General features: G+C 35.3%; 1 protein-coding gene, 1 long non-coding RNA gene and 2 pseudogenes across 4 annotated transcripts; 2 read left to right on the top strand and 2 right to left on the bottom strand.

Moving 5' to 3' along the window:
* Positions 1–201: 201 nt before the first annotated feature.
* Positions 202–3,828, top strand: LOC147553205 (uncharacterized). 2 transcript variants are annotated; one of them, XM_086671398.1, is made up of 7 exons: positions 202–1,040; positions 1,286–1,423; positions 2,076–2,317; positions 2,443–2,525; positions 2,772–2,883; positions 3,327–3,401; positions 3,491–3,828. In XM_086671398.1, the coding sequence occupies exons 2-7, from the start codon at positions 1,300–1,302 to the stop codon at positions 3,683–3,685; spliced, it is 831 nt and encodes a 276-aa protein (XP_086527524.1). In that variant the 5' UTR covers positions 202–1,040; positions 1,286–1,299; the 3' UTR covers positions 3,686–3,828. The 2 variants fall into 2 exon arrangements, with proteins under 2 accessions (XP_086527524.1, XP_086527523.1); XM_086671397.1 differs by having other exon boundaries at positions 223–1,003.
* Positions 3,829–4,649: 821 nt separating this feature from the next.
* Positions 4,650–7,348, bottom strand: LOC147553204 (universal stress protein A-like protein; annotated as a pseudogene). The gene is made up of 5 exons (XR_015237491.1): positions 7,321–7,348; positions 6,148–6,251; positions 5,935–6,053; positions 5,084–5,170; positions 4,650–4,908 (listed from the first exon to the last, which is right to left on the bottom strand). The product of XR_015237491.1 is annotated as a universal stress protein A-like protein (transcript).
* Positions 7,349–12,168: 4,820 nt separating this feature from the next.
* On the bottom strand, positions 12,169–13,677 carry LOC147553203 (AAA-ATPase At3g28580 pseudogene; annotated as a pseudogene).
* A 7,040-nt stretch (positions 13,678–20,717) lies between these two features.
* LOC147553202 (uncharacterized) lies at positions 20,718–22,065 on the top strand. The gene is made up of 2 exons (XR_015238946.1): positions 20,718–21,037; positions 21,704–22,065. It is a non-coding gene; the product is annotated as an uncharacterized LOC147553202 (long non-coding RNA).
* Positions 22,066–26,380: the final 4,315 nt, after the last annotated feature.

The raw sequence follows: 26,380 nt of genomic DNA, 5'->3' as shown, positions 1-26,380 counted from the left end.
CATAAGTAACTAATTATAATATTAATTGTGTGTTTTTAAGTAACAAAATGTTTTTTTATTCAACAATGATACAACTTCCGGCTCTTTTCCCGGCCGAAACCCGGCCGGGTGAGTTGGTAAGCCAACCAGGCGTTGTATCATGATGTGGATGTTGCATGTTGCTTTCATGTGATTTTATATGGAATTTAGTTTTAGTCCCTCGTATTATATTTAACTAAAGTTGAGGACTCCCGTAAAAGTCTTGAGAGATTCAGATTTTCTAACCAAGAAGCTCTTCCCTTTCACGAGCTAGGGTTTCTCTCTGAATATAGGTAAAAACAACAATGGAGATCCAGAGAATCAAACAGTTAATGCTTCTCTGGTCAAGAATACGAACTACCCGTGTTGCCCTAGTGGGTGGAAACCACACATCTTCCAGATTTTGCAGTCGCTAAGATTTTAACCCTAATCCATCCCTCATTCTAGGGTTTTCAGGGTTTTGTCTCGATCCCTTTTTCTGGCATTGGTTATTGGCACATTGCCTTGTCTTCGATTAATCATTTTGAATTCAACTAAAAATGGTTACAAAATTGATTCAGATCCCATTAATGGGGAAAGTTTGTCATTGATCTTCAAGGATTTAATGAACGAAGGGATTCTGAAATTGGGATTTTGAGATGTATAAGATAGAAATGATGAGCGAGAAAGTTATGGGCAAGCAAGAAACGAATGGAGCTCTTGGAATGTCGGAGTGGTTGATGAAGAATGTTAGGAAAGAAGAGTTTATTGTGATGAAAGCAGAAGCAGAAGTGGTGGAAGAGATGTTAAAGAATAGAAGTATCTATTTAGTGGATGAATTCTTCTTAGAGTGCAGTAATCAATGGCAGAATGTGAAGAAGAAGAAGAAGAAGAAGAGCAGAAGAGCTTATTGGGAATGCTTAGCTTTGTATGGAAGGTTGAGAGATGAAGGAATTGCTGTGCATCAATGGTGGAGCTGATGAGATTTTCAAAAGATCCATTGCTAGTAGGATGAGAAAGCTAGAAATGCAATTACCATTTTGGTTTTGACTCCTATCTTGATTGTTGTTTGTTTTCCTTTTCATTTGTGTAATAATTATGGTGTATTTATTTGTATTGTACTAGCTTTGAATCCCAATTTCTATTGAATTGGCTGACTCGCTTGAATACTAATTTCTACAGCATGATGTTCAGCAGTTTTCGCTCTACAGGATTGTTGTTCTCTTGATATGTAAATTTGTACAAACACATAGTACCATTTTTTCTAATACTTCCATTGTGTTCGTAGGTGAATTTTATCCAATGGGTATAAAAAAGTCTGACATAGAACCTGAAGTCCCTTCGACTATAAAGAAAAAGATGAAGAAGAAGAAGAGATCGGCATCTGATTTAGACCTCGCAGCTTCTTTGGCCACAAAAGATAAAGGTAACAGAGAGTTTTGGTATCTGAATTTTATGCTTTTTCTTATTACTTAATCTGAATTGTTAGTAAGCTGAGAACTATGATCAGTTAATCCACACTTTTTATTTTTCATTGCTTACCGAGAATTGGAAAAGCTTTGGTCAATAATAAACTGAAATTTCGGTTGATAATGTGAGAAGTTTAATTGATGACAATAAAAGATGAAGTAAATCATCGATGCTCTATAGTTAAACAATGAAATAGTTTATGCTAGGCACTTTTATCCATCTTTGAGCTGGTCAAGTACCTTTATGATTAGTGTTGTTATAATAAATCTATTATGGGCTAGAATTTGTCGGCAGGCAAATATGCAAAATCACTTGTAAAGTCTATTTGCAAGATAGTTGTTGTCACTGACTCGATGCTAAATATTTTAGCAGCAATTTTAATCCACGAAAAGTGCTTTACAAATGAGGTCACTATTTTGCATTCGTTACTCTATGAAGTTCATATGGATGTGACGACATTTTCATAACACAGTAGGCGGTAGCACCAGATATCTGACTCAGGATTTAGTTGGTTTGGTTTAATGACTGAAATTTATCCATAGATAGCTAGTTTAGTCTGTGTTTCAGATCAGAAATTCAAAACTAACCTTGTTATTGAATATTCTTAGATTATGTAGAGGCTAAAGATGAGCTGCATGTCGAAGATGATTTGAATGAACCAACCATGGGAGAGAAACTTGCAAGTTTAAATTTAGTTGACGATGAGAAAAGCAAGAGTCTTGAAGAGGAGGAGCATGCGCCTGGCCCAAAGCCACCAAGTGCTGATTCAGTTCATGTTTTACTCAAGCAAGCATTACATGCTGATGATCGCGCTCAATTATTGACCTGCTTGTATACCCAAGACGAAAAGGTTTGCAATGTGAATTGATGATCTACATACACCCCCCAATCTGTTCAATCCGTGTTTATAGTAATCCGTGGGGTAGGCACATAAATTGATTTGATAGTTTTACTTTTATGCTTACTTGATTGCAGGTTATTTCAAATACAACTTCGCTATTGAATCCATCAGATGTTCTGAAACTTTTGGACTCCCTGATATCTATAATGCAGTCAAGGTAAAACTCCTTTAATCTAAAATAGATTATTATGTTAGAAATATCAGATTCATGTAGTGGGTATGTGAGCTAGAATTCTTGTTGATTTGTTATAGACCACTTTGAAAGAAATACTTCAAATACAGCCTCTTTTTCCTATAAGTTTCTTGTGGGTTTAGACCAACAAATCGCGGATCAAATGGTCTCTATCCTTCTGTTTGGGAAGGTTCAACTTGATGTGTATCTGGTGGATGTGTTTTATCTCAGGGGTGCTGTACTTGCCTGTGCTCTTCCATGGCTAAGAAGTTTACTTCTCCAACATGCAAGTGGTATAATATCGCAAGAGTCTTCCTTACTTGCTCGTAACTCTATATATCAGGTCAGTATCTTTAGGTTAATTTACTTCACTACTTAGAAACAATGCTTTTAAAAGAAGCAAATAGAAAATAAAAATAAGGATTTCTGTTAGTTGACAATCCAGATTCCAGAAATGAGGTTTTAGAAAAAATTTATAGAACCCGAGAATCTCAGATGCACTTGAAACTTTCAAATAGTTTTGTTCAATCTGAAAACTGTGTTTGAATCTAAATAAACTAAGAGTACATTCATTTTGTTAAACACATGATAGATTTTTCTTGTGAAATTCTGAAGTCTATACATCGAAACGAAAAAGATTTCAATTTTGTTTCTTGGATTGTCAAAAGAGGAATACCCATTGGCAACTTAAGCAATTATCCACTTTTCCCTTATCTACAAGAAATTGAAACTGAATCGAGAGCATGGACTAAACCTTCAGATTGTTTATTACCTTTTCCTCTACAGCTTATTGAATCTAGAGTTTCAACTTTTCGGCCGGCTCTTCAGTTGTCTAGTTGCTTGGACTACCTCTTTACAGATGTGAGTTGATAAAAGCTTTTCCTTCAAACAAAATCTTGCAGATCTTTTGGCTTCTAAGTACTGACTTAACTTTGCTTCTTCATGAACAGATAACAGAGGATGAAGATGGTGAGTTAAGCAAGATTACACCTGCAGTTTATGAAGATAAGGATGAAAGTGATGAAGAATCTGAAGACGATGTTATGGACGATGAAGATAACGAAGAAGAACCGCAGGAGGGAGTAATTGATGGGAGTGTTAGCGACTTCGATGAAAGTGATGATGATGATGACATTAGTGATTAATTGAATTAAAATCCTTTGTCAAATCTAAATAAGGGTATTATAGAGAAGTAGAGTAGCTTAAAATTCAAAACCAATCCATGGATGAACATTAAATTGAAAGAGGGTGAATGAAAAATTTTGTTGGTAGGGGATAGTAACATAAATGGAGAGTACCATTAGTTTTCAATTTAATATAAGGCCTCGGATTAAAAGAAAATTAAATAGTTGGTTAATTCTCACTGATATGTGAATGAAGGAAAGTAAGTATAAGGGATGATGAACAGTCATCTGAGTGTGGATTGTGAATGGTTTGGGTACTTGTGAGTAGTCACGTTAGGGCTCCCATTAGAAGAGAATTAAATAATTTATTACTTCTCAATTATATGTGATAATATATGAGTTAATTGAGAATTTAAATTACCAACCAGATTTTTTTACTAAATGAATTGGTTATTGGAAGAGTAAAGGTGACTTAAATGAGAACATTTATGGTGAAATTTAAAGATTAAATACAAGGTGTCATCTTCCAATCCAGTTGGCAATTTTTGTTTTTTTTAACCTAGTCAGCTTGTCCTAATCACAACCAAGCTGTTTTGTGATGTAAATATATCTCTCTCTCTCTGCCATGGAAGATCAGAGTTCATTGCGAACTCTGTTATCCGGTGCTATCCATCTCGAGTTCGGCCGTCCGCTCAATGGGACTCGGCGAACGTGTCCGGAGTACTACCCGTCACCGGACTCTGCTCAATCGGACTTGGTGACATGTCCGGAGTACTACCCGTCATAGGACTTGGGTGTGCCCCCATTGGACATGAGTGCACATTTCGGGTATAGGGCTTTCAGCCTTTTCTCCCACCCCAACCCAAAGGCTAGGTTTTTTAATATGCCTCTACTATATAGTACTGTAAATGCCATTGAAAAGAACAGAAATTTCGAGGAGAAATAATAAACAATTAAATAGAACATAAATCCTTTATTAACCACTGAGAGGTCCTTAACAAATAAAGGGTGTAGATGTTTACAATAATAATGAATGAGAGCTTTATCTGTTTACCATGTTTACAACGATAAACAGTTGGATAAAGACACAACATTTACATGATTTTGAAGATACAAATCGAGAGAAGAACATAAAAATCTACACTATAAGAACGAGGAAAGATATTCATAGGAGAAGTTCTAACCACACTAATCAAGAACTGAGACAATTGATGTTGCAGTGGCTCACACGTCCAAGAAACATTCTGTTATTAAAACATGAACTCATAAGCATAAATTCATACCGAAAAACAGATTTTATCGAACAAGGGATGAGCTTATATTAATGGAAAATATGATTCATGAAACTCTTGGTCCAAAAGAACTATAAGAGATGCAGAAGATTTGATAGAAATGGTCAGAAGTGTGTATAATACGTACTTGGAGTTTCAAGAAGGATTCTTGACTACAACGACGGGGCATTGTGCATTAAGGGTGAGGTAGTTGCTAACACTCCCTAGAAACATCCTGTTATCATAGAACACAAATAATTATTGTCATCAAGTAAAAAATCAAGTAGAGATTTCGACATGTTTTACTTGTGACTTAAGTTTTCAGATTATAAGAAGAAAAAAAAGTTGTTTGCTCATAATGCTATGATGGCTGATTAGCAGTCAAGACTCAAGATACCAGTGCAATTCTTCATAATAAGTAAGGAATCACAAAACCCATTTATATGTTGATTTCGGCAAAAGGTCTAACACAAGAAATTATGCAATGGATTAACTATTTTGAAGAATTGCATGTTGTCTCAATGCAGTAATAATTGAGGTCATTTTCTTTATAAAAATACAGTTTACGCCTTTTACGCATAAAGGCGCCACTCCGCCTTGTGAGAGTAAACCGCCTTGAGGCGTAAAAACCTATTTTAACATATTGTTGGCATGCTCATCGTATCTTACATCATAAAGTCACTATATTGAAAGCATTAAACTAAATCAAGGACATTTAAGGTGCGGAAAATATCATTTAGGCTTTTACCTTTAGCGACACCTCCAAATTGGTGTCCTAACCCACCTAAAGGCCTCCAATTGTTTCTTGAAAGGACTCACATATATGTTTGTCCTATCCATTTTTTTAGGGTTTAACAAGCGAATTCTAAGAACTAATTCAATATAATCAACAATAAGAAAAACAGTAGACCGATATCCATCTTTATAGAGAATTGATTAAGTGAAGCAAAAGAGATAATTTCAATAATAAAACTAGTTGAATATTGATATCATATTTACCTTTTAATAGGTCCAAAAGATCGACAACCCATCACAAGTAGATCTACATTCTGATCATCAACAACTTCAGAGATCACATCCTTGGGATCACCAATCATCACTTGTGTTTTAACCTTCACCTAATAAAGTAATTAATTATAAAACATAACCCTAATCAAAATCAAATCAATTTCAACTTAAATTAGTAAGTAACAAAATTGAACTCAAAATTACCTTCTTCTCAGAGCAAATCTGCAAAGCGTGAGTTATGATTGCTTCAGAGATCCGTCATTGATGTGCTTCAATGGCTTTAGCAAAAGCAGGAACTTCAACATCATCTTCATAGTAAAATTCAATCAAAACAAGAAAAAGGGGGAAATTTATTAGTGAAATTGAGGTGTGGCCGTGTGGGTATGAAGTAAAATTCAAAGAAGGGAGATGATTATGAAGTTATTAGATTCAAATCAAGGTTGGTTTGAAATCAAGATTTCATCGTAGAGAGAAATCTTCAAATTCGTAGAGAGAGAGAGTTAGAAGACAATTAGGGTTTTTAAAAATATATCTAGGGTTTCCAAATTCCAGTCTAATGTAACAAAGTTAGAGAGAATAAGTAAATAAGATACAAAGAGAGAGTGAGGAAGGGAGAAATACCGGAGTAGGGCTTGTGGAAAATGAAAGAGAAAATTTAGGGTTGGAAATGGGCGAGAAGACGTCGGATTTTATGGTGGTGTTTCTAACACAGAGAGAGGGAGAAACCCTAGCTCGTGAAATTTCTCAAGACTTTTATGGGGTCCTCAACTATAATTAAACATAATATTAGGGACTAAAACTAGATTCAATATAAAATCAGGGGGAAATTTTATAGGCAATGTCCGAAGTTATTAGAGGCAATCTTGATAAAGGCAATTCCTAGTTTGGTTAAAGGCAATGTGTATTTTGGAGGCAATACCTCATCAATGTTTGACCTAATGGAGTCAATTGTCGTTAGGTCGTGTTGGCCGGCGCCTACAATTTTTGTTGTTGTTGTTGTTCTTCTTCTTTCTTCCTTCTTCTTCTCTCTACCGTCTATCTCGTATCTCTGGCGAAGGGGAGGAACCCCTTCACCAAGAATGTCTGGTTTCCACACGAACCAGACTTTAAAGGTCTGGTTTCTCCACACGAACCAGGCTTTAAAGGTCTGGTTTCTCAAAGAAACCAGACGAAGTTTGGTTTCTTTGAGAAAGAGAGAGAGAGAGAACCTTTTTTTTTTCTTTAAGTTAAGGTCGCCAAATGGAAATCATCGTCGGTTGGTCGGCGACCTTTGTCGAAAAAAAAAAGAGATGACATTGCTCCTAGCTAAATTTAGCCAACTTGATTTGACTCAGTTTGAAGGCAAAATACATTGCCTTTAAAAACTTTGAGCATTGCCTTTGAAATTGAAGAAAGCAACATCCATGTCATGATGCAACGCCCGGTTGGCTTGCCAACTCACCCGGCCGGGTTTCGGCCGGGAAATGAGCCGGGAGTTGTATCATTGTTGTTTTTTATTTATCAACAATGATATTATGCCCGAGAGGTTTTCCCGGCTGAAACCCGGCGCGCCGCCATCTCGGGCATAGTATCCCTACGTGCTGGGCCAGATTTACTTCAGAATAACGAATGTTCACATTAAGTCCTTCAAATTATGATTAATTACAAAAACATCCCTAGTGTAAATACTCTTAAATTTCTTCTCTTTCTCTTTTGCGCTATCTAGGTTTCGGGAGCCTTCTTCCTCCACCAACCCTAAGAAACATCTGAGAGCTACAATCGTCACTTTGGTTCCTCTTTCGATTTGAAGCCGGTTCAAACATAATTCATCTTCCTTCTTGTCGATTAGAATTTTGTAAATCAGATTGCAGAAATTGCTATCAAGGTGTTTGAAATAGTATAGCTCAACCAGAATGTAAGAAGGAGAAGGTATTTTCCGGCCGACGACCTAATCGGAGAAGACAAAGAGGTGAGGTGGAGAGAGAGTTAGGTGAGGTGGAGTGTTTCTTTTTATTTCCCCTTAAAATTTATTTCCCCGGAAAATTTCTAAAATTCTACATATTCCCTTTAAAATTTCACACCCCGGAAACTATTTAGCTTTCCCCAAAGCGCTGGCCCATTATCTAGTATTCTAGTCTATGAAATTTCTTGTACTAGATCCAAACCCATGATTTAAAAACAAGGAAATAAACCCCCAAAGAAAGTCCAAAAAATTTCAAGCAATTCTAAGTGGTTTGGGTTGGTAGCAACTTAATACTAATACAAAACAATTCTAACTAGAGTTGATCTAAATTAGTGAATTACAAGTTTCCATTGTTTTTCTTTGAGTTGTTCAGCGTGTGCCTCGAACCCTTGACCTCTAGGTGGAAGATTATACCTCTTACCACTCCAACCAAGGGTTGTTGGCACAAGTTTTTATGGTTGATCACAACATAAAAGTCTGAATATGGAGATGTCGTGACCTTAATTTAAAGCAATCCCAATTTTATAGGTGGCTTGGGAATTCATGTTCTAATAGAACAGGGATACCTTTTCTGGTTTCGAATTCTAGCAAGGGTTTTTTGGGCTTACCCCCTCGTCACTAATTGGTAATTGAGTTTACCCCCCTCAATAATGGGTAATTGAACTTACCCCCTTGGACTTACTACTATTGACAAAAACACAAAGGCTATGTTTGGCGTATGTGAAATAATTGCCACTAACAAGAACAACTATTCTTCAATATGATTCATATTAGGGATTCTACCTCATTTTATTGTTTGATTTGGTCAGGAATATGATTAGTAAAGATTGATTTTATTTATATAGTATTTACTTTCTGATTTTATATTCACATACCAAACATATCCTTAGTAGTTTTGACAAAAAATCTTAATTCAAGGGGTTAAGCTCAATTACCAATTACTGAAGGGGGTAAACTCAATTACCTATTAATTTTGAGGGGGTAAGCTCAAAAAACCCTTCTAGCAATTGTATGATGCTATTCATGGAAGCTTTAAGTACATTCCTTTCAAGATTCTTGTAAAGGAGAGCTCATTATGTATCAAAACTGTAGAGCTCATACTTAGAAAACAACTCAAATTAATAGAATTTCACCTAACTCACATCACAAGTGTGAAAACAACAATTAATCTAAAATTAGTTCATAACTAGTTTTGTACACCGAAAAAGACTATATAAAACTTCACATCACACATCTATTTGCAAGAGAACATAACTCACAAAAAAAATATTGCTTAACGTTACAAATATCGGAACCTACTATCAATCTAAAATTGACTAAACAACTCAAGCAGGGGCGGAGCCAGGATTTCGTCTTAGACAGGGCTGGCCTAAATAAAGTTGTGTACGAAATTTTAAGGCATTACTACTTGTGAAAAATGATGACATTTCTTGTGCAACACAATTGCTTATTTTATTATTTTACAATAAATCTTTTTACTTTCTATCGTTAGACATACTCAAAGTTTGAGAAGCGAAAAAAAATTTGAAGTTAAATTTGTGACAACAACACCAAAATCAAGAACGTCAACTATTTTGTCTTACCAAGTAGTTGAAATGAAATATGGTAGACATACCACGATAATTTCGTTTAGTAGGGGAGAGGCTTATGGTGGAGGTTGAAGTGATAATAGAAAAAAAAATGCAAAAAGAGGAAATAAAAAATATAGGTAAAAAGAAGAGAAGAAGGACCAAAAATAGTGGGGCCGAAAAGAAAGTCTAGACATAATTGAGTGTCAAAAATCAGTTGATTAAGTGTTAAGGATGAAATCAGTACTTCGTATAAGTTGGGGACCAAACTAGAATTATTCTTTATAACGGGTGGGAATTCTACCCGAAAGCCCGATACCCGTCACGTTTACCCGCGCCCGACAATGTCCATGGACGCCCGCGCCCGAAGATGGGTACTACCCGCCCAGCCCGATGATTTTTCGTGGGCGGGCTCGGGTGAAAAGCTCTGCCCGCCACCCCGCCCATACCCGAGCCCGATATGCTCACCCGACGGGTGCCTATAGATGCCAATCACTTTGAGTGTCGATTATACTTCACTATAAAGCCCAAATAGATTTAAGGTTTCTCCCAAGATATATAAACTACACATTGAAGCAACCCTAATAGTTTACCACATTGAATCTGAAAAATTCGGTAGCATAGAGAGAGAAAAAGAATCTACGTTGTCTCTCTAGCCGTTTCTCTCTTATTTACTAGACCTTCTTGTGCCAACCTTCTTCTTTATTAAATAAGTTATTGGGATCATCTTCCATTTCTATGTAGTGGTCAAATTTTAAGATTATTTTGATGTGAAGGAAGAACAAAGAAGAACTATTGAAACATACAAAGACAAGAAAAAAAGTGGAAGACAACCAAGTCTCATGTTTGCATATATAGATCTATATCAGTTGTTGATTTCTTATGTTACGGAATTTGAGTATTTTTTTCATTCTTGATTTATAAGTTTTGTAAAGATTTGGTATCAATTTGTTTAGAGAAGCTTATTTGAACAATATCAAATTTCTAGAGTTTCCTGATCTGGTAGAAAAATATCAGATAAAGAAACCCGATGCCCGATTTGCCCGAACCCGACTTGCCCGATGCTTTAGTGGGCTTGGGCGGGCTTTGATCACAGGAGATTTCAGAAAAGCCCGCCCGAGAACCCGAGTGGGCAGAGGAGAAACTTACCCGACCCGCCCGAGCCCGACTTAGAATTACCCGCGGGTGCCCATACCCGCCCGATTCCCACCCCTAAACAAACCTAGGTGAAAAGGTAAGAAAAATAATGGTGGAGGTTGGTTTCGAACCCTTGCCGCATGTGTGCTAGGCAGGACTTTATCCAGCCGGGCTACTTCCTATTATTGTTATTATGTTGGTGCTGACTTAGAAGACTTTACCCAGGCTATAGCCTGGGTTAGTCTACACATAGCTCCGGCCCTGAACTCAAGAATGCTTAGTTATCCTTCGAGGTAGAATACATCATGATTTTCTCTTCAGTATGCTCTAGATCTTGGAACAAGCCTCGTAAACCCAACTTCAGGATGTCACTTCATTATCTCAATCGAAAGTTATGGCCACAGGAATATTTATCCAATTTGCATTCATACATAATCTTTCTTTCAATATCTTTATCCTCTGCACTTAGGAAACTTGTAACTTTTTTTTTTTGTTGAGATGGGAAACTTGTAACTTGAGATCTTCAAATATAAGTCCATTTGGTGCTCCAACTCTTGGAAATTTTAGTACTACACCTCTAACTTCGTCACATGACTCCCATCTAACACACGAAAATGTTAAAACCCCTATTCGATCCCAAGACATAGCGTCATATGCTCTGCCCACGTAGGCGCGCCGGGATTGGGGCCGGGACTCCACCGGACATGCATCATTTTTCTTTATTTATTTAGTTTTCTTATTCCTTTCTAATTTTCTTTTTCTAAGTTCTATTGGGTCATTTCCCAAAAAAAAAAAAAAAAACATTCTATTGGGTCGGCCTTCTACTGCCCTCTTGTAACAAAAAAAAGGGTTTTGTTGGCCCAAACGACTATGAAGTACATTATTGGACGACTTGTACTTACTTGATGAGCAACGTACGTACAGACGATAGTAGCAGTTTTAGATAGCTGTGTTCAACATATTGTGTCGGCACAACACGCTTTACATGCGTGACTTGCCAAGCACGACTCGACTACACCACACTGAGAGTTTCACGTGCTCTATTTATCTGGGTGCGACTCGACTACACCAGACACAAGCTGAGACCAGAGAGTGTCGTGCTTCAAATATTTGAGGACGCCATAGCCCATCAGTGCAACACACGCTGCAGGCACCACATTGTCTTTCAATCTAATCCAAAGGTGAGGGACTAAAGATGAAACACAATAGCAAGTTGCTTGGAGAGGTCTGGGTCAAGCAAGAGGCCAAAGCAACAATCCTTGGACTGTGCTTGCTCTTCGCCCCATGCCCCTTCCCCCCTAGACCTAGACTGACAGACCATGTCAATGTAGCAGTTCAAGATTGAGAGAAAATTACTAGCTCCAATCAATTCAACAATAGGTAAGTAAAACTTTCATTATTAATAAGTTACCGTAAGATCATCCACTGACCTGTCTAAGTCTAATTCGTCTGATTTAATCATTAAAACGAGTAAAAACTGAATTTTAAAAAACTAACACCACCATAATCTATATCGAACTCTAGTTCTAGTTCTAACCGCATTAATATATTTTTGTAAATTACTTCAAAATTCCTTGACTACTCTTCATTTTCTTCTTTATTTTCCGAGAGAATCTCCTTGGCTTCGGTTTCTCTGTGTATTGTTGGACTGCCTGTTTCTTCACTATCTTCGTTTCTTTTCTTTTCTTTCTCCCCAGCCTTCAATGTTGCATCTTCTTTTCTTTTCTCAAGAACTTGGATCAATTTCTTCAAACAAGTTTCAGTTTGATCTTCATTAATGTTCTTAGGCATCAAATTTTCAGCAACATCAGCAGGAGTTATCTTTGTGTCCCTAATCAAACACCTAATCTTATCAAACAAAATATGTGAATCAAGATTCAAGTAGTTCTTTGCTAGTACCTTAAACCCTTCAAAACAAATGTAAGACATTTCAATATGCATATCCATTCGACCTCTTCGAATAAGAGCAGGATCAAGTCTTTCTACATAATTCGTGGTAAAAACAATAAGACGTTCTCTACCACAACTCGACCATAACCCATCGATGAAATTCAATAACCCGGAAAGAGTTACCCCTTTTTTACCATTTCTTTTTTCAATCTCATCCAATTCCTCGTCCTCCATCTGATCATCTTCTCCGCTCATCTTATTTCTACGATTGGTTGTGAGACTAATAGTACAATCGATATCTTCAATAACTATAACAGACCTATTCGATGTGTCAAGTAAAAGCTTTCGAAGTTCACTGTTCGCTTTAACCGAACTTAACTCAAGATCGTAAATATCGTAGTTCAAGAAATTAGCAATGGCAGCAACCATAGTAGACTTTCCTGTACCAGGAGGGCCATATAAGAGATACCCGCGTTTCCAAGCCTTGCCAACTCTAGCATAATAGTCTTTTCCTTGAGTAAAAGCAATAAGATCTTCGACTATCTCCTTCTTCTTGATAGGATCCATTGCTAAATTATCGAACGTAGCAGGATGATCTAAAACTACATGACTCCATAACCCTCTACTAGACCTAAAAGAATCATTGTCCGAGTTGTTACTATAAAGTTTTCTTTGTCTAGCTCCCCTTAAAAGTGCTTTTCCTTGTTCAATAACTTGATCCATATACAACCCGGTGACTATATGGCGATATTTCACATGAAAATTGAGGACGAAAGATCGTTTCTCATCGGCTATAGTTGAAGATCCGCCGGAACCGGTTTGTTGGTTAGTTGTGCTTATACTCCAAAACAATGTAGCTCCTTCAAATTTATCAACAATGGATTCATTGTCATCCATGGTATAAACAACTTTCTTGTTTTTTCCAATTTGAGCTTTTAGTTTCATTGCATCTTGTGGAGATTTAGTACTAAGGTATGCCTCAATTGCTATATAAGCTGAGCTTCTTCTACTATACTCCCCTGGGTATTCTTGAATGCTTATTTCGACAAAATGATTCTTATGACCAAATAATTTATCTACGTATTTTTTAATGTACTTTCTTAGACGATCAGGGAAATATTGTTCCAACATAGTATATAAAAACATAATGGTAGCTAATCTTGATCCTACTTCTGTAAACGTCTCTCCCATTCCCATTATTGACATCTTCTCCTCTTGCTTCTTCTTCTTCTTCTACTTCTCTCTATCTCCTTCAGTTTATGCTAGTACTATTTATATGGACTAGTAAATAGGTGAAGATTTTCGTTATTATAGAAAGAAACAAAGTTATGGGAATATATTTTTGAAAATAGATAGTAGTTCAAACAAAACTGTCTGCATATAGTGTCATATCTTACTTTAAATAAAGTGTCTTCCTTTTCTAGAATTATTACCATTGGAGAAAGTATTTGAGATGTATATACGACATTGGATGTATTTACTAAACTTGATTCGTATTGGGCACACCCCTTAGCTTAGCCGAGCATAGTATGACAAGTCATTTCACATACGTGTCGTTTACTTATTTTTTTTTTTGTTGAAATTTCGTTTTGTGTACTTTGGGTATGAAAAACTCAAAGGACTGAAAGATGATGAGACACTTGAATATGTTCAAATTAGGGAGTCAATGCACGGCCCAATGTAACTTACTTCGTGCAAAAGTGATAGAAGATGCTAAAGGTCAAAACTTAACTAGATCTAAACGAAGTCAACGGTTCCTATTTCCATGTTAAATCTCTATGTTCATAGACGATTAACTCTCTCCAAGTTGTGGTGTGGAGATGGTGAAGTATCCCATTATTGAAACATAACCTGCATATCTCAGGTCCGTTTCTCACATGAGGTGGTATACGTTGTTACTAAAAGGTATAAATCATAAGTTTGTTGGACTTTATGCCTTTTTATTGTGTTGTGGACCTTTAAACCTATTTCATTTGTAGTTTAACTTCCGTAATTGTCGTGCTTATTACATCTTGATGATGTATCAATGTCATTTAATGCTAACGTAAAACGTATTTCATTTTTCAAAAAAAAAAATGTGACAGTTTACTTATCAATTTGCAAATATTTTTTCTTCAAGTGTTGAAAAATAAACTCAAAACTACGATATTTCTTTTTATCAATTTAATGGGATGCACTTTTTTTTACTCCTCCAAAGAATCACACAATGAACTTAGATAAAAATAAATATAGTACATATTTTTGTGTAATACCTTACACATCATTGTCATCAGACACAACTTTATAAAATTAAGAAGGGTGGCTGTAAAGGCACCGGGCCAAAAAGCAAACGAAGGTGAATGTCACCTTCATTAAAAATTGGTGTTTATAGAGACTTCGGGTCAATGGTCATTGACCCGAGTCAATAAAATTTTTGGATGCTAACAATCATTTGGCTCGATGCCTTTAGAAGCATAACTTAGACTAATTTTCCTTTGCAAATTGACTTTGTTAAGGTAATAATCAATTTGAGTGGTGCAATATCCAATTCTTCTAATAAGGTAATATATTATTTAGATTGGAACCCAAGACCTGCATATTAGCATAAATAAAATTTAATGATTGTTGTGAATTTAAGTCGACAAAATTTCCAAATATCTATTGACACTCTTGTGACAAATTAAGCTTTTCTTCTGTATCTGCCATGACCAATTTATTCATTTCATAATTTGATGGAGATCAAATTGTAAGTAAGAAAAAGAAAAAAAAGATCAAGAGAACTACAAGAAATTTAGTTATGGCAAATATAAATCTTTCTAAAACCCAAATATAAATCTTTCCACACTTCACTTTATACGGCAAGATCCTAACGTAGTGTGGCCTTACAACCCTTGCGGCCTGGTGCGACCGCAAGGTGTGCTTCAAACAATCAAAATTGAATAACAAACTTGTCTAATGTAAAATCGAAAAATAAATTGAATATAATCATGTACACCCATAAAACACACAATACAAAATCAAAATTAACAAAATTAAACCATAAAAGAGTAAGATTTTAAGGTTTACCTGAAATAATTGGGGTTTTCTTCCTGTCTTGATTTTCACCCTCTTCAAGACGCAATGCACTTCAAATAAGGTCTCAAACTTGTTTGATTCTGTTGAAATCAATCAAACGAAAGAGTATTTAGGCAATTTCTTAAAGAGTCCTTAAACCTAGACTAAACCCCCAATTTTTAGGTGAAACAGAGATAGAGAGAAAGACATGGAGAGAGAACAAAAGAGACCGAGAGAGAAAGTGACATTTATTCGGCGATGGTCGAGAGGTAGAGATAGATAGAGAGAGAGGTTTCAGTTTACCTGAGTTGAAGAAAGGGTTATTTCCCTAATGGCCCCCAACTTTGTGACTAGCTTCCCGTCTGGCCCCCTACTTTACGAGAAATACCCATATGACCCCCTTCCGTTATAACATCGTCACTCTCTCTCCTCCATCATGTTTTCTCTCTCTGCCAAGTCATGCCACATCATCTGTTACGCCACCTCATCACCTTCTCCGGCGAGAGTCGCCGGCCGACCAATTTCCGGCCGGCGACTTCAAACCTAAATTTTTTTTTTTCTCTCTTCCTCTCTCTCTCTCTACAATTTTTTTTTCTTTCTTCTCTCTCTCTCTAGAACTAAACAGTTCTAGAGAGAGAGAGAGAAGAAAGAAAAAAAAAAATTTTAGAGAGGGAGAAGAAGAGAGAATTTTTTTTTTTTTTTTTAGGTTTGAAGACGCCGGCCGGAAATTGGTCGGCCGACGACTCTCGCCGGAGAAGGTGATGAGGTGGCGTAACAGATGATGTGGCATGACTTGGCAGAGAGAGAAAACATGATGGAGGAGAGAGAGTGACGGTGTTATAACGGAAGGGGGCCATATGGATATTTCTCGTAAAATAGGGGGCCAGGCGGGAAGCTGGTCACAAAGTTGGGGGCCATTAGGGAAATAACCCTTGAAGAAAAGATGAAAGAAGGTTAGGAGTTTGTTAACTACTTTCAAATTGCTGGTCTTTTAATTTTGACCCAACGGCAAAGACCTACACTACACCGCTAACTTTGTCGTTACGTCAAATGTAGAAAAGGATGTACCCTTTTGTAGAGGGCCCCTATAACTAAAATAATAAATATGAGGGGCGCTTTTAATATAGGGTCCCTTTTAATAAAAACGGGGAACCTATAAAATCACCCTAAAAAAAGCATGATAATTACATTTTGAACAAGATTTGTGTATTTTTATTTTCATATTGTCTTTACATGTTTTGAGTAGATTGAAAACTCATTGCAGTGCCTTGCAAAGTGATTGCAGTGCATCATTGCAAACACCTTGCATAGCCTTGCAAAGTTCTTGCATAGCCTTGCAAAAGTACTTGCAATGTCTTCTAAAGTTACATATTTGTTTGTATGAATTGTTTTGAAAATTTCTTCAAAAAATCGGAGGCTCTGCCCCTGAACCGCCGTAAAAGAACGTCAACAACATTTGCAATATAAATGTCAAACTCTTAAAGTTACATTTTTATTTATTTAATTATTTTTTTGAATAAATTCTAAAGTTATATATTTTCGTATGAATTGCTTTGAAAATTTCTTCACAAAAACGAGGGCTCCGCCGTCGAACTCCCGTAAATAGAAGGTCGAAAACAATTATAATATAAAAATACACATAAATTTCTTCAAAAATACGGGGGATCCGCCCGAACCCCCATAAAAAGAAGAGGAAAATGATGTGAATAGTGTTCATGGTTATTTTAAGTGATTTTGATCAATCCTGAGAAAAATTTCCAAAGCTTTGTTAGATCTCAGAAGGCTTTTGCAAACACCTTGCGTAGCCTTGCAAACACCTTGCGTAGCCCTTTTGACACCTTGCAAAGCCTCGCAAACACGTTGGAGAGCCTTTCAAATACTTTGCAGAGTCTGCAATCATGTTACAACTGCTGCCACAATGGTCTGAAGTTCACCTACTGTCACAAACAATTACATAAAGATAATTCATCAAAAAAATGAAGATAATAGTAAGTGAAAATATAATGAAAACTAATTCATGAATTAAGTTGGCAAGTATTCTTGGTAGAAAGTAAAACATAATAAAAATTTATTCAAATATCAAGTTTACAAGTCTTCTTGTTGTGACCACGTGTATGGCACGCGCTACACTTTATCGACCTCTTCCACTTTAATCCACTGTTTGTATCATCTTTCGCCTTCGTCTTCCAGGTTTCTTCTTCTCAGTCGGTGGTAAAACAATAAGCTCGTCGGAATTATGATAGGGAAGGTCATAATCAACAACAAGTTCACTAACCTTCTCATACGATACACGATAATAAAAAGCATGATAGAAATCACTAATGAAGTCATATGAACAATAACCTTGCAGTGCCTTTCAAATATCTTGTAATGCGTTGTAAACACCTTTTAGTGCCTCGCAAATACCTTACAGAGTCTTGCAATGAGTTTGCAGTGCATTGTAAACAACTTGCACAACCTTGCAAACACCTTACAGTGCCTTGCAAATGGTTTGCAAATTAGTTTTTGAATGATTTAACATGAAATTTGTTACAAATTATTATATTTTGTGTAATAGAATGTTGTATAAAAAAACTAGCTAAAACCACTACAAATTCATAATAGTCATTTTATAAGCTCTAGCACCATCATTTTGCATTTCTTCGAAAAATTTCCAAATCTTTCATGAAATTCTCAATTTGGACATAAATACCAATCATGATTGTCCAAGAAAAACATTTCTCACAGACATTTCATATAACAACTTTATAGCTATTTCAACCAACCTAAGTCTTGTATAACCAACTAACATTCCATTCCAAACAACAATATCTATTTCAAGCATTTTATCAAACACATTCTTTGCATCAACTATACTTTCACAACTTTTATATAACTCCAACAGATAAGTTTGAACATAAACATAAAAACTAACAAATTGTCATTCATCATTCATAACTCATAATCTAGTATTCATTGAAAATAAAACAATGAATAAGTTAGATTATACCTTGAAACACTATCAGATTCTCCTTCCATTAAAAGTACATAAACTTTTGAAACCCTAGCAACCTATGAAGGAAATTGTAATTTTCTTAGTCTAGAATTTAGCACCAAAAACTAAATCAAAACCCTCAAAATCATCTCCAAACAACAAGCAAATAGATTAAATCACCAAAACCTAAAAACATCACCCTATCTTATAACCAAAATCGATTCAAACCCTAGAAATTCAACTCGGCCACCTCAATTCTACTAACTCGGATCGATCCTTAAATAAAACTTCCTGATTTAATTTTAATTGGGTTCCTAAGTATTTGTAATTAAAGAAAGGGTAATTTGTATTTTTAGAAAATGAGTGCCTGTAAAAATGTGGTTCAAATATTTTAAAACTTACTTCGGTCCAATTTAGTGTTGAAACAACTGCCTTTTATTAGGGTTGTTCATCGGTTGAATAACCGAATTTTTCGGCCCATCCAAAGGCTGAACCGAAACTTTCGGTTAATGAAAAATGTTGGCCGAGCCAAACCGGGTGTGGTTCGATTCGGTTATCCAACCGAACCCTATATGAGCGGTTTGGTTCGGTTGGATAACCGAACCACCTGCTGTTTTTTTTATATACACAATTCCCATTTTCCGACCTGCTGCAATTTCCCATTTTTCGACTTACTTGGAGTCTTGGAGAGTCAGCCGTGAAGAACTAGAGATTTTTTTGAGTTGAAGAGTGGAGCCTGGTCTTTAATCTTGAAGTATAAGAGGATTAGAACTATAGGTTATAGAAGAGAAGAAGAAGAGAAATGGCTTCAGATTCAACCCTATTCTTTATTCGTGCAAGAAGAAGAATAAGATATCTTGAAAGGTTGAACTAGCCTACCAACCAGGGCCGTGTTTGGGCCCGTGCGGGCAGGGCGCTCGCACAGGGCCCCCAACCTATAAGGGCCCATTCTTGATAATTTCCAACAATTAAAGTATATAAAAAGTAAGATACATTTCATAACATTAAAGCCTCTTGGCCGAGATGGTATGGGGTTTTTAATTCCACCAAGGTGACGGGGGTTCAAAACTAGCTCCCTGCAAATTCTTTTGCTATTACACTTCATTTTAACATGTCAATGGTACAATTGTTAATTAACTCTTTCTTTCTACTCTCTTACGCTTCATTTTAACATATTATTATTTGGGGGGATTTTTCGAAGTGTGTTTAGAAATAGATATCTAAAAATTGTAAAAACTTCGAAAACATGTAAATATATATGTACAAAATCGTGATACGAGACATACTACATAAAAATTCGCTTTTAGGTTCTAAACTATATCTTGTACAAAAAAAACACACCTATAACAAAGAAACTATACATTGTTCAGATTTTGTTTGTAATTTTTTTGTCTCATTAAAAGGCCCAGATTCGAATTTGGCACGGGGCCCCTAAATTCTCAGGCACGACCCTGCTACCAACACGGCAACAGTAACACCATGGAAGGAAAAATTGAGTGAATTAGAAATGGGAGGGAGGGATATGATTTGTGTTTTGATTTTCTAATTTTTGTTTGATATGTTCACACTTTGATGTTCTGATGGAACTAACATTACTATTCAATCTCCACCACTCATCATTTTCCATCATATATTATTATACCTAACTATTTATATTTATTTACATATAATAAGTAAAAGATATAAAACAATGGGTTGGTTCGATTTGGGCGGTTATCAGGCAAGGAAATCTATAGGCCGAACCAATCCACTCGGTTTTGATTATGTAGCATCCGAGCCAATCCGGCCAGTTCTTGGATCAGTTACCGAACCGCTGAAATGGGTTTGGATTGGTTTGGTTTGGTCGGTTCAGATAATATATATGCACCCCTATTTTATTGTGTTTTTAATTGACTCTACCTAATTGCCAAGTGAATATATCCATGTAAATCAGTGATATATTCACTTATGAATGAAAAGGGTGTAATGGCTTCAAAGAAAAAAAAAATAAGGAGAGATAAACAAGGCAGAAAAATTAATTCTCTTTCTCTCTCTAAAAACCTTCCTTTAATTGTGTTTTTAATTGCCAACAACTGCCTTTTTATTGTGTTTTTAATTGGCAAGTCCCAAAATTTTTTTTGAAACCGCCAAGTCCCAATTTTTTTTTTTGAAACCGCCAAGTCCCAAATTGAAACAACTACCTTTTATTGTGTTTTTAATTGACTCTACCCGAGTAAGAAAAAATCGTCTCAACTGGAAGGAGGAGTTACAGGGAAGTTCTCTTTCTCTCACTAAAACCCACCATTTTTCAGTTATATTTGTTTGGTGAATAAAAAAGGGGAAGAAGATCAAAATACCTTACACTTTCTCTTTCTCTCTTATTTTTAGAGAGAGAAACAGTGAGACATTGAAAGAAGGAAAGAATTAGGAGATTAAAGTTTAGGTTTTGAAGAGATAATAATAATAATAAGAAGAAGAAGAAGAAGTATAAGGTGGGTTATGGTTGGGTGTGTTTCAAGACCATCAGGATGTGGTTTAAATGGAAAGACAGTCATTCTAATCCATCTTTAAGTAAGTTAGCAGTTTTTCTTGGAAGGTTTTTTTTTTTTAATTAACAAAGCTTAAATGTGGTTCTTAGATATGATTGTTAATCCGTATGATTCTAAGGAAGCCATTAGTAGGCTAGCCCGGGGTAGCCAACTAGTGGTTCCTCCATGTTAGTAATTTGTATGATGCTATCGATTGATATATATATATATATATGCTATGGGTTCTCCATGTTATTTCTGTCTCTCTCTGATCCTATTGTCTTAGATCCTTGGAAGATGGTTTACCAATTGCTGGCGCCCAAGTTTCATTCCGCCCAATAATAGACAAGAAAATTATCTTAGGCAAGAGAACAATACCCAAGTAGTTTTCTTCTTGAGAGATGCTAGGTTTACAACTAAAAGTATATAAATAGTGGCCAGATCCTATGTGGTAGTCTTGGGAATAAGAAGTAGCATTAAACACTACAATCTCAATTCTCATCTTCAAGGGTGCCACCTAGATCTTGACACTATTTACATATTTTTAGTTGTAAATCTATCATTTCTCTTTCTTCTTCCATTTGTTCTTTTCAGAAGAACGCATACTTACTTGGACATCTATAGACAATCGTAGCTTATAATTTGAGTAAATTTTTTTCTTCTTTGCTCTCTCATCTTAAATACAAAACGTTTTTAATATGTACAACAGGGATAAAAAGAAAAGAGTTTGCTCCTGACTATGCTGCATAATACCCATTTGGTGCTGATGATGTCTTCTTATCTCCTGGAAAAATTGATCATATTGCTCGGTTTGTGCAAACTTCCTACTACAAATTTTCAACTGGAAAACTCCCACCAATTCTAGTTATCAATGTTCAGGTATTTCTCTTAACATTTTATTTGTGTGGTGATCTTTGTGGAATGAATAATACACACACAATAAATTGGTTTTATAGGATTTCAATTACCGTTGTCAACCCATGACCAATAGTAGTCCGGGAGCCTAAAAGGATATGTATCTCTATCTTTCATAAGTAATCACAGAATACCTTCTGATATTTTTATGACAAATATGTTTGAAAACAATCATATGTCAATTTTGTTGTTGTTTTGTATTTGATTCGTCTAAAATAAAATCATTAAAAAAAAAAAACAATCCAAATCAGCCACTCAGACAAATCTCAAAGAAGAATAAACAGTCTGACATCTAACTTGAGTAGATCAAAACCTTCAGTTAAATTTCATGTTTGATTAAAAAAACAAATTACCCTCAAAAGAGAACATAGACCAAAAAATTCTTAAAGAGAAAAACCATTAAAAAAAACAACTACCCATGCTTGATATATATTTACAACATAACTTTTTTTCTATGGTATCTACTAACATACTTGTTGTAGGTCACTATATCTTTGAGTCTATCTGGTGCAGTAGTGTTCATGTTTATATGGAGTATGAGAAACAGGGGCGGGCCCACATAGGGGCCCGTGGGGGCCTGCTCCTCTGGTAGTAGTAATCGAACAAGGCCACAACGGTGCCTGTAGTGTTATTTTATGACAACCTAATCCAAGACCAGCCCAATATATTAGTTATTGAGTAAAGGATTCAATGGCCCGCCACTATTATTTGCTTTGATTATCACTTCCAACCTTACACATCATCAACTTCTATTGAAAATTTAAATACCCACGGATTTACTTTGACCGTGCAATAACCCCACTGTCCCACTTTGACTGTTCCACCAATCCGATAAAGCAATAACCCCACCGTCCCACTTGGAGGTAACCATTAACCACTAATTAGAATTTCTTAAGTCCTCATTTTTTTTAAAATCTTTATAATTATAGTTAGCTATTTCTATTTTACTTAAATTCTACATTGTTTTCTTATATACCAATCATAATTCTAATCAAATAAGAAACAAACAAGATACAAAAGTTATAAATTACGGTTCTCAAGTTTTCTTACAAAATCCTAGTCTCATATTTTCTTTTGTCGTGATATCAAAAGAAGATAGGTATATGATTTTTCTTTTCTGTTCTTATCCGATTTATATAAAAAAATTTATTTTTAATAAGTTTATTAAAGTCCGTAAACTAATTCTACTTTATATATATGGTACTTATATTTCCAGAAAGTCACGGAGAGACATTTTAAGCGAAAGTTATGGATGAATCTCTTAGTAATGAAGTTATTATGCAACAATTTCAGAAGATGAGAACTCGTCGAGGACAACTATAAATATGTAAATAAGTAAAATTATTATGAATCAATAAAAATTATTTTTTATAGCATATAAAATTGTTATTTCTTTTGACTTGAATGTGCCCCCACATCGAAAAAATCCTGGCTTCGCCACTGAACTAGTGTTTAATAGAAATTGACATCTTTTGAAACCTTGCATAAGTTTTTTTTTTATGAGCAAACAATAATTCTTATTCATAAAAAGAATACGAAAAAAATCATCTAAGAATTTTGATGAAGATTTAAAACAAAAAATCAAAAATAAAATGGAAGAAGATGAGGAAAAAAAAGGTTTTGAGGTGCTCATGGTGCCAATAGAAAAAAAAGAAGAAAATTCATTTAACTGTAAATGAAATTGAGAAGAACTAAAGCTTATTTTTTTTGTAAAAAAAAAAAGCTTACGCTTTAGTCCGAAGAATCATAAATTCTTCATTTTCCTTGTCAGAAATAACCTGTCAAATAAAAAGATAATATCAGAAAACTAAATTATGGTCTAGATTAATCAAAAAAATAATTTTTTTAACGAAAGAATAATAGAATTGACATAGAAAAGAATACAAAACCCGGATCAATGAAGTTGTGGGACAAATTGGAGAGATAGTTTTGTTAATATGATAGCACCCATGGCACGCGTAAAATATCGCATCCTCCACTTCCGCAGGAAGTAAAGGAATTTCATTGTCCGACTCGTCACTCGCATCTTTGTCTGTGCTTGGATAATCAATATAGCTTAAGGAGCTCGAGGAGTCGGTTTTTTCCATTTTGATAGATTGAGAAGTGATTAAAAATACGGGGTGGTAGAGATAGTTGTGATTGTGGGGGGTTGGGGGGGGGGGGGTTTATATAGGAAGGGTCGGTCCTAACAACGAACTCAAAAAATGTGGCCTCATATGCAAATTAAAAATCTTGTTTATTATTAAAAAATCGTATTTATTATTAAAAAATCGTACGGAGTATCAAATATCGTAAATAATTTCTTGATGTATACAACAAAGTAATACTAATAATTACACAAAATAATACTAATAATTACAATGGAAACGCTATATGTACATGATCTTTGACTTAACCCTTGACAAGATGAGTCAGCTTTGCAATGTGACACAAGTTGAAAAGTTGACTATGATCTAGACCGTCCGTTATTGGACGGGCTAGATTAAAACTAAGTAAAAATTCTACTTTTTTTAATTCTTACTGAAACTTGATGCGTCATTAAGATTATCGCCTCTTATTTGCTCGCCGTTTTGGGTGGAAACACATCCCCAACTGCTGAGGATATCAAATCAATCTTTGGATAGGTATCACCCCTACCACCCATTTTCTTCTTACCCATCTTTCTTGCTTTCTGAAGTTAAGGGTAAGGATATAACAGAGCTTATTGCATCTGGAAAGGAGAAGTTGGCTTCAGTATTATTTTAACTCTTCATGGAGATGATTTGATTTTTTTTGTAGTGATCATAATATCATAACGTTTAGTGATCATATTCGTAAAGACTCAAACTTAGTAATTATTGATATTGTCATTGTTTTCACCGTCGACCCAAGTCAACTAACACATTGTATTGTTTGCAGTTAGGCTCATGGAGCCCAGCTGAAAACTTCAATACTCGCTAAGTTTGAGTTTGCACTTATTGATTTGAAGTATGGTGGTTCAACAGAACAAAACAAAAATTGAAGTATGATGTTTTTTTTCGTAGGTTTATATGTAAGAGCATATATAAAATAATACCGTTGCGGATGATAATTAGAGATATTTTGGCATAGGGTTGTTTGTGACAAAATAATAATGAGTTGTGGTTTTACGTTTCCGGGACACCATAGCATGGATGATTGCTATTTGATTGTCAAATTTCAGTAAGAATTAAAATAAAGTTTTCACTTAGTTTTAATTTGACCCGTCTAATAACGGACGATCTAGATCATAGTCAATTTTTCAACTTGTGGTGTCACATTGGAAAACTGACTCATCATGTCAAGGATTAAGTCAAAGATCATGTACATATAGCATTTCCGTTGTAATTATTAGTAATATTTTGTTGTATACATAAGGAAATTATTTACGATATTTGATACTCCGTACGATTTTTTAATAACAAATACGATTTTTTAATAATAATTACGATTTACTATTTGCATATAGTATGAGACTACATTTTTTGAGTTCGTTTTAGGCCATCAAACCCTTCCTATATAAACCCCCCACAGCCACAACTATCCCTACCACCCCATATTTTAATCACTTCTCAAACTATTAAAATGGAAAAACCGACTCCTCAAGCCCCTTAAGCTACATTGATTTTCCAAGCACAGACAAAGATGTGAGTGACGAGTCGGACAATGGAATTCCTTTACTTCCTGCGGAAGTGGAGGACGTGATATTTTACGCTTGCCATAGGTGCTATCATATTAACAAAACTATCTCTCCAATTTGTCTCACAATTTCATTGATCCGGCTTTTGTGTTCTTTTCACTGTCCAATCTATTATTCTTTTGTTAAAAAATCTATTTTTTGTTATATAATTGGAGGACCATTAGTATGACGCCACATAATGTGTTGTAGTTTAACTTTTTTTTTTGATGAAGATGTTGTAGTTTAACTTGTTATCATATACACAATATCTTAAAAGAGGATCAGATTTGAGTTACTTATGGACTAAGTATAAGTCTTAGCCATTTCAACTAAAAAAAGTATAAGTCTTATCCTAGGGAGGATGTGTCAATGCATGTCGTTTGGCATCGATGCATTGATACCTATAAATAGAAACATTCCCTTTCATGTAAAGTAAGGTGTGAACTTTTTTTTTTTTTTCTTTTTTTTGTTGAACTGTAAAGTAAGGTGTGAACTACTAATACAATCTAAGTTTTGAGAGAGTTTAGTTTTCCAATTTCTTATCTCCACTTCTCTTGGTATGTTAAACAGTGGGTTTAGCTTTGTAGTTTCTTATCCTTTTTTTTTCTCTTGGTTTACATATTTATTCACGTAACGTTATCAGCGCGATAATTTCTACAAACAGGTAAAGAAATTCAGTTATAGACGAGAGTTTGCTTTTGTCATTATTTATGTAAAGTACTATTTCTAATTTGGAACTACAAAGATAGGGCCCTTGAAAGTTAAAATGGGTTAGAAACAAGTGGCCCATTCTTT

This window comes from Eschscholzia californica, unplaced genomic scaffold, assembly GCF_041429995.1.
Source record: "Eschscholzia californica isolate CP2 unplaced genomic scaffold, dmEscCali1.0.p SCAF_3, whole genome shotgun sequence".
In the NCBI taxonomy this organism is placed as follows: domain Eukaryota; kingdom Viridiplantae; phylum Streptophyta; class Magnoliopsida; order Ranunculales; family Papaveraceae; genus Eschscholzia; species Eschscholzia californica.
The sequence above is the reverse complement of the archived record's forward strand: the minus strand, read 5'-3'. Positions and strand labels throughout refer to the sequence as shown.

Bases quoted from the DNA above. Each gene is read 5' to 3' on its own strand.
- LOC147553205 (XM_086671397.1), top strand. From the start codon at position 943: ATGAAGGAATTGCTGTGCATCAATGGTGGAGCTGATGAGATTTTCAAA. The intron at 2,884-3,326 runs GTCAGTATCTTT...TTTCCTCTACAG, and splicing joins CTCGTAACTCTATATATCAG to CTTATTGAATCTAGAGTTTC. The intron at 3,402-3,490 runs GTGAGTTGATAA...CTTCATGAACAG, and splicing joins TGGACTACCTCTTTACAGAT to ATAACAGAGGATGAAGATGG.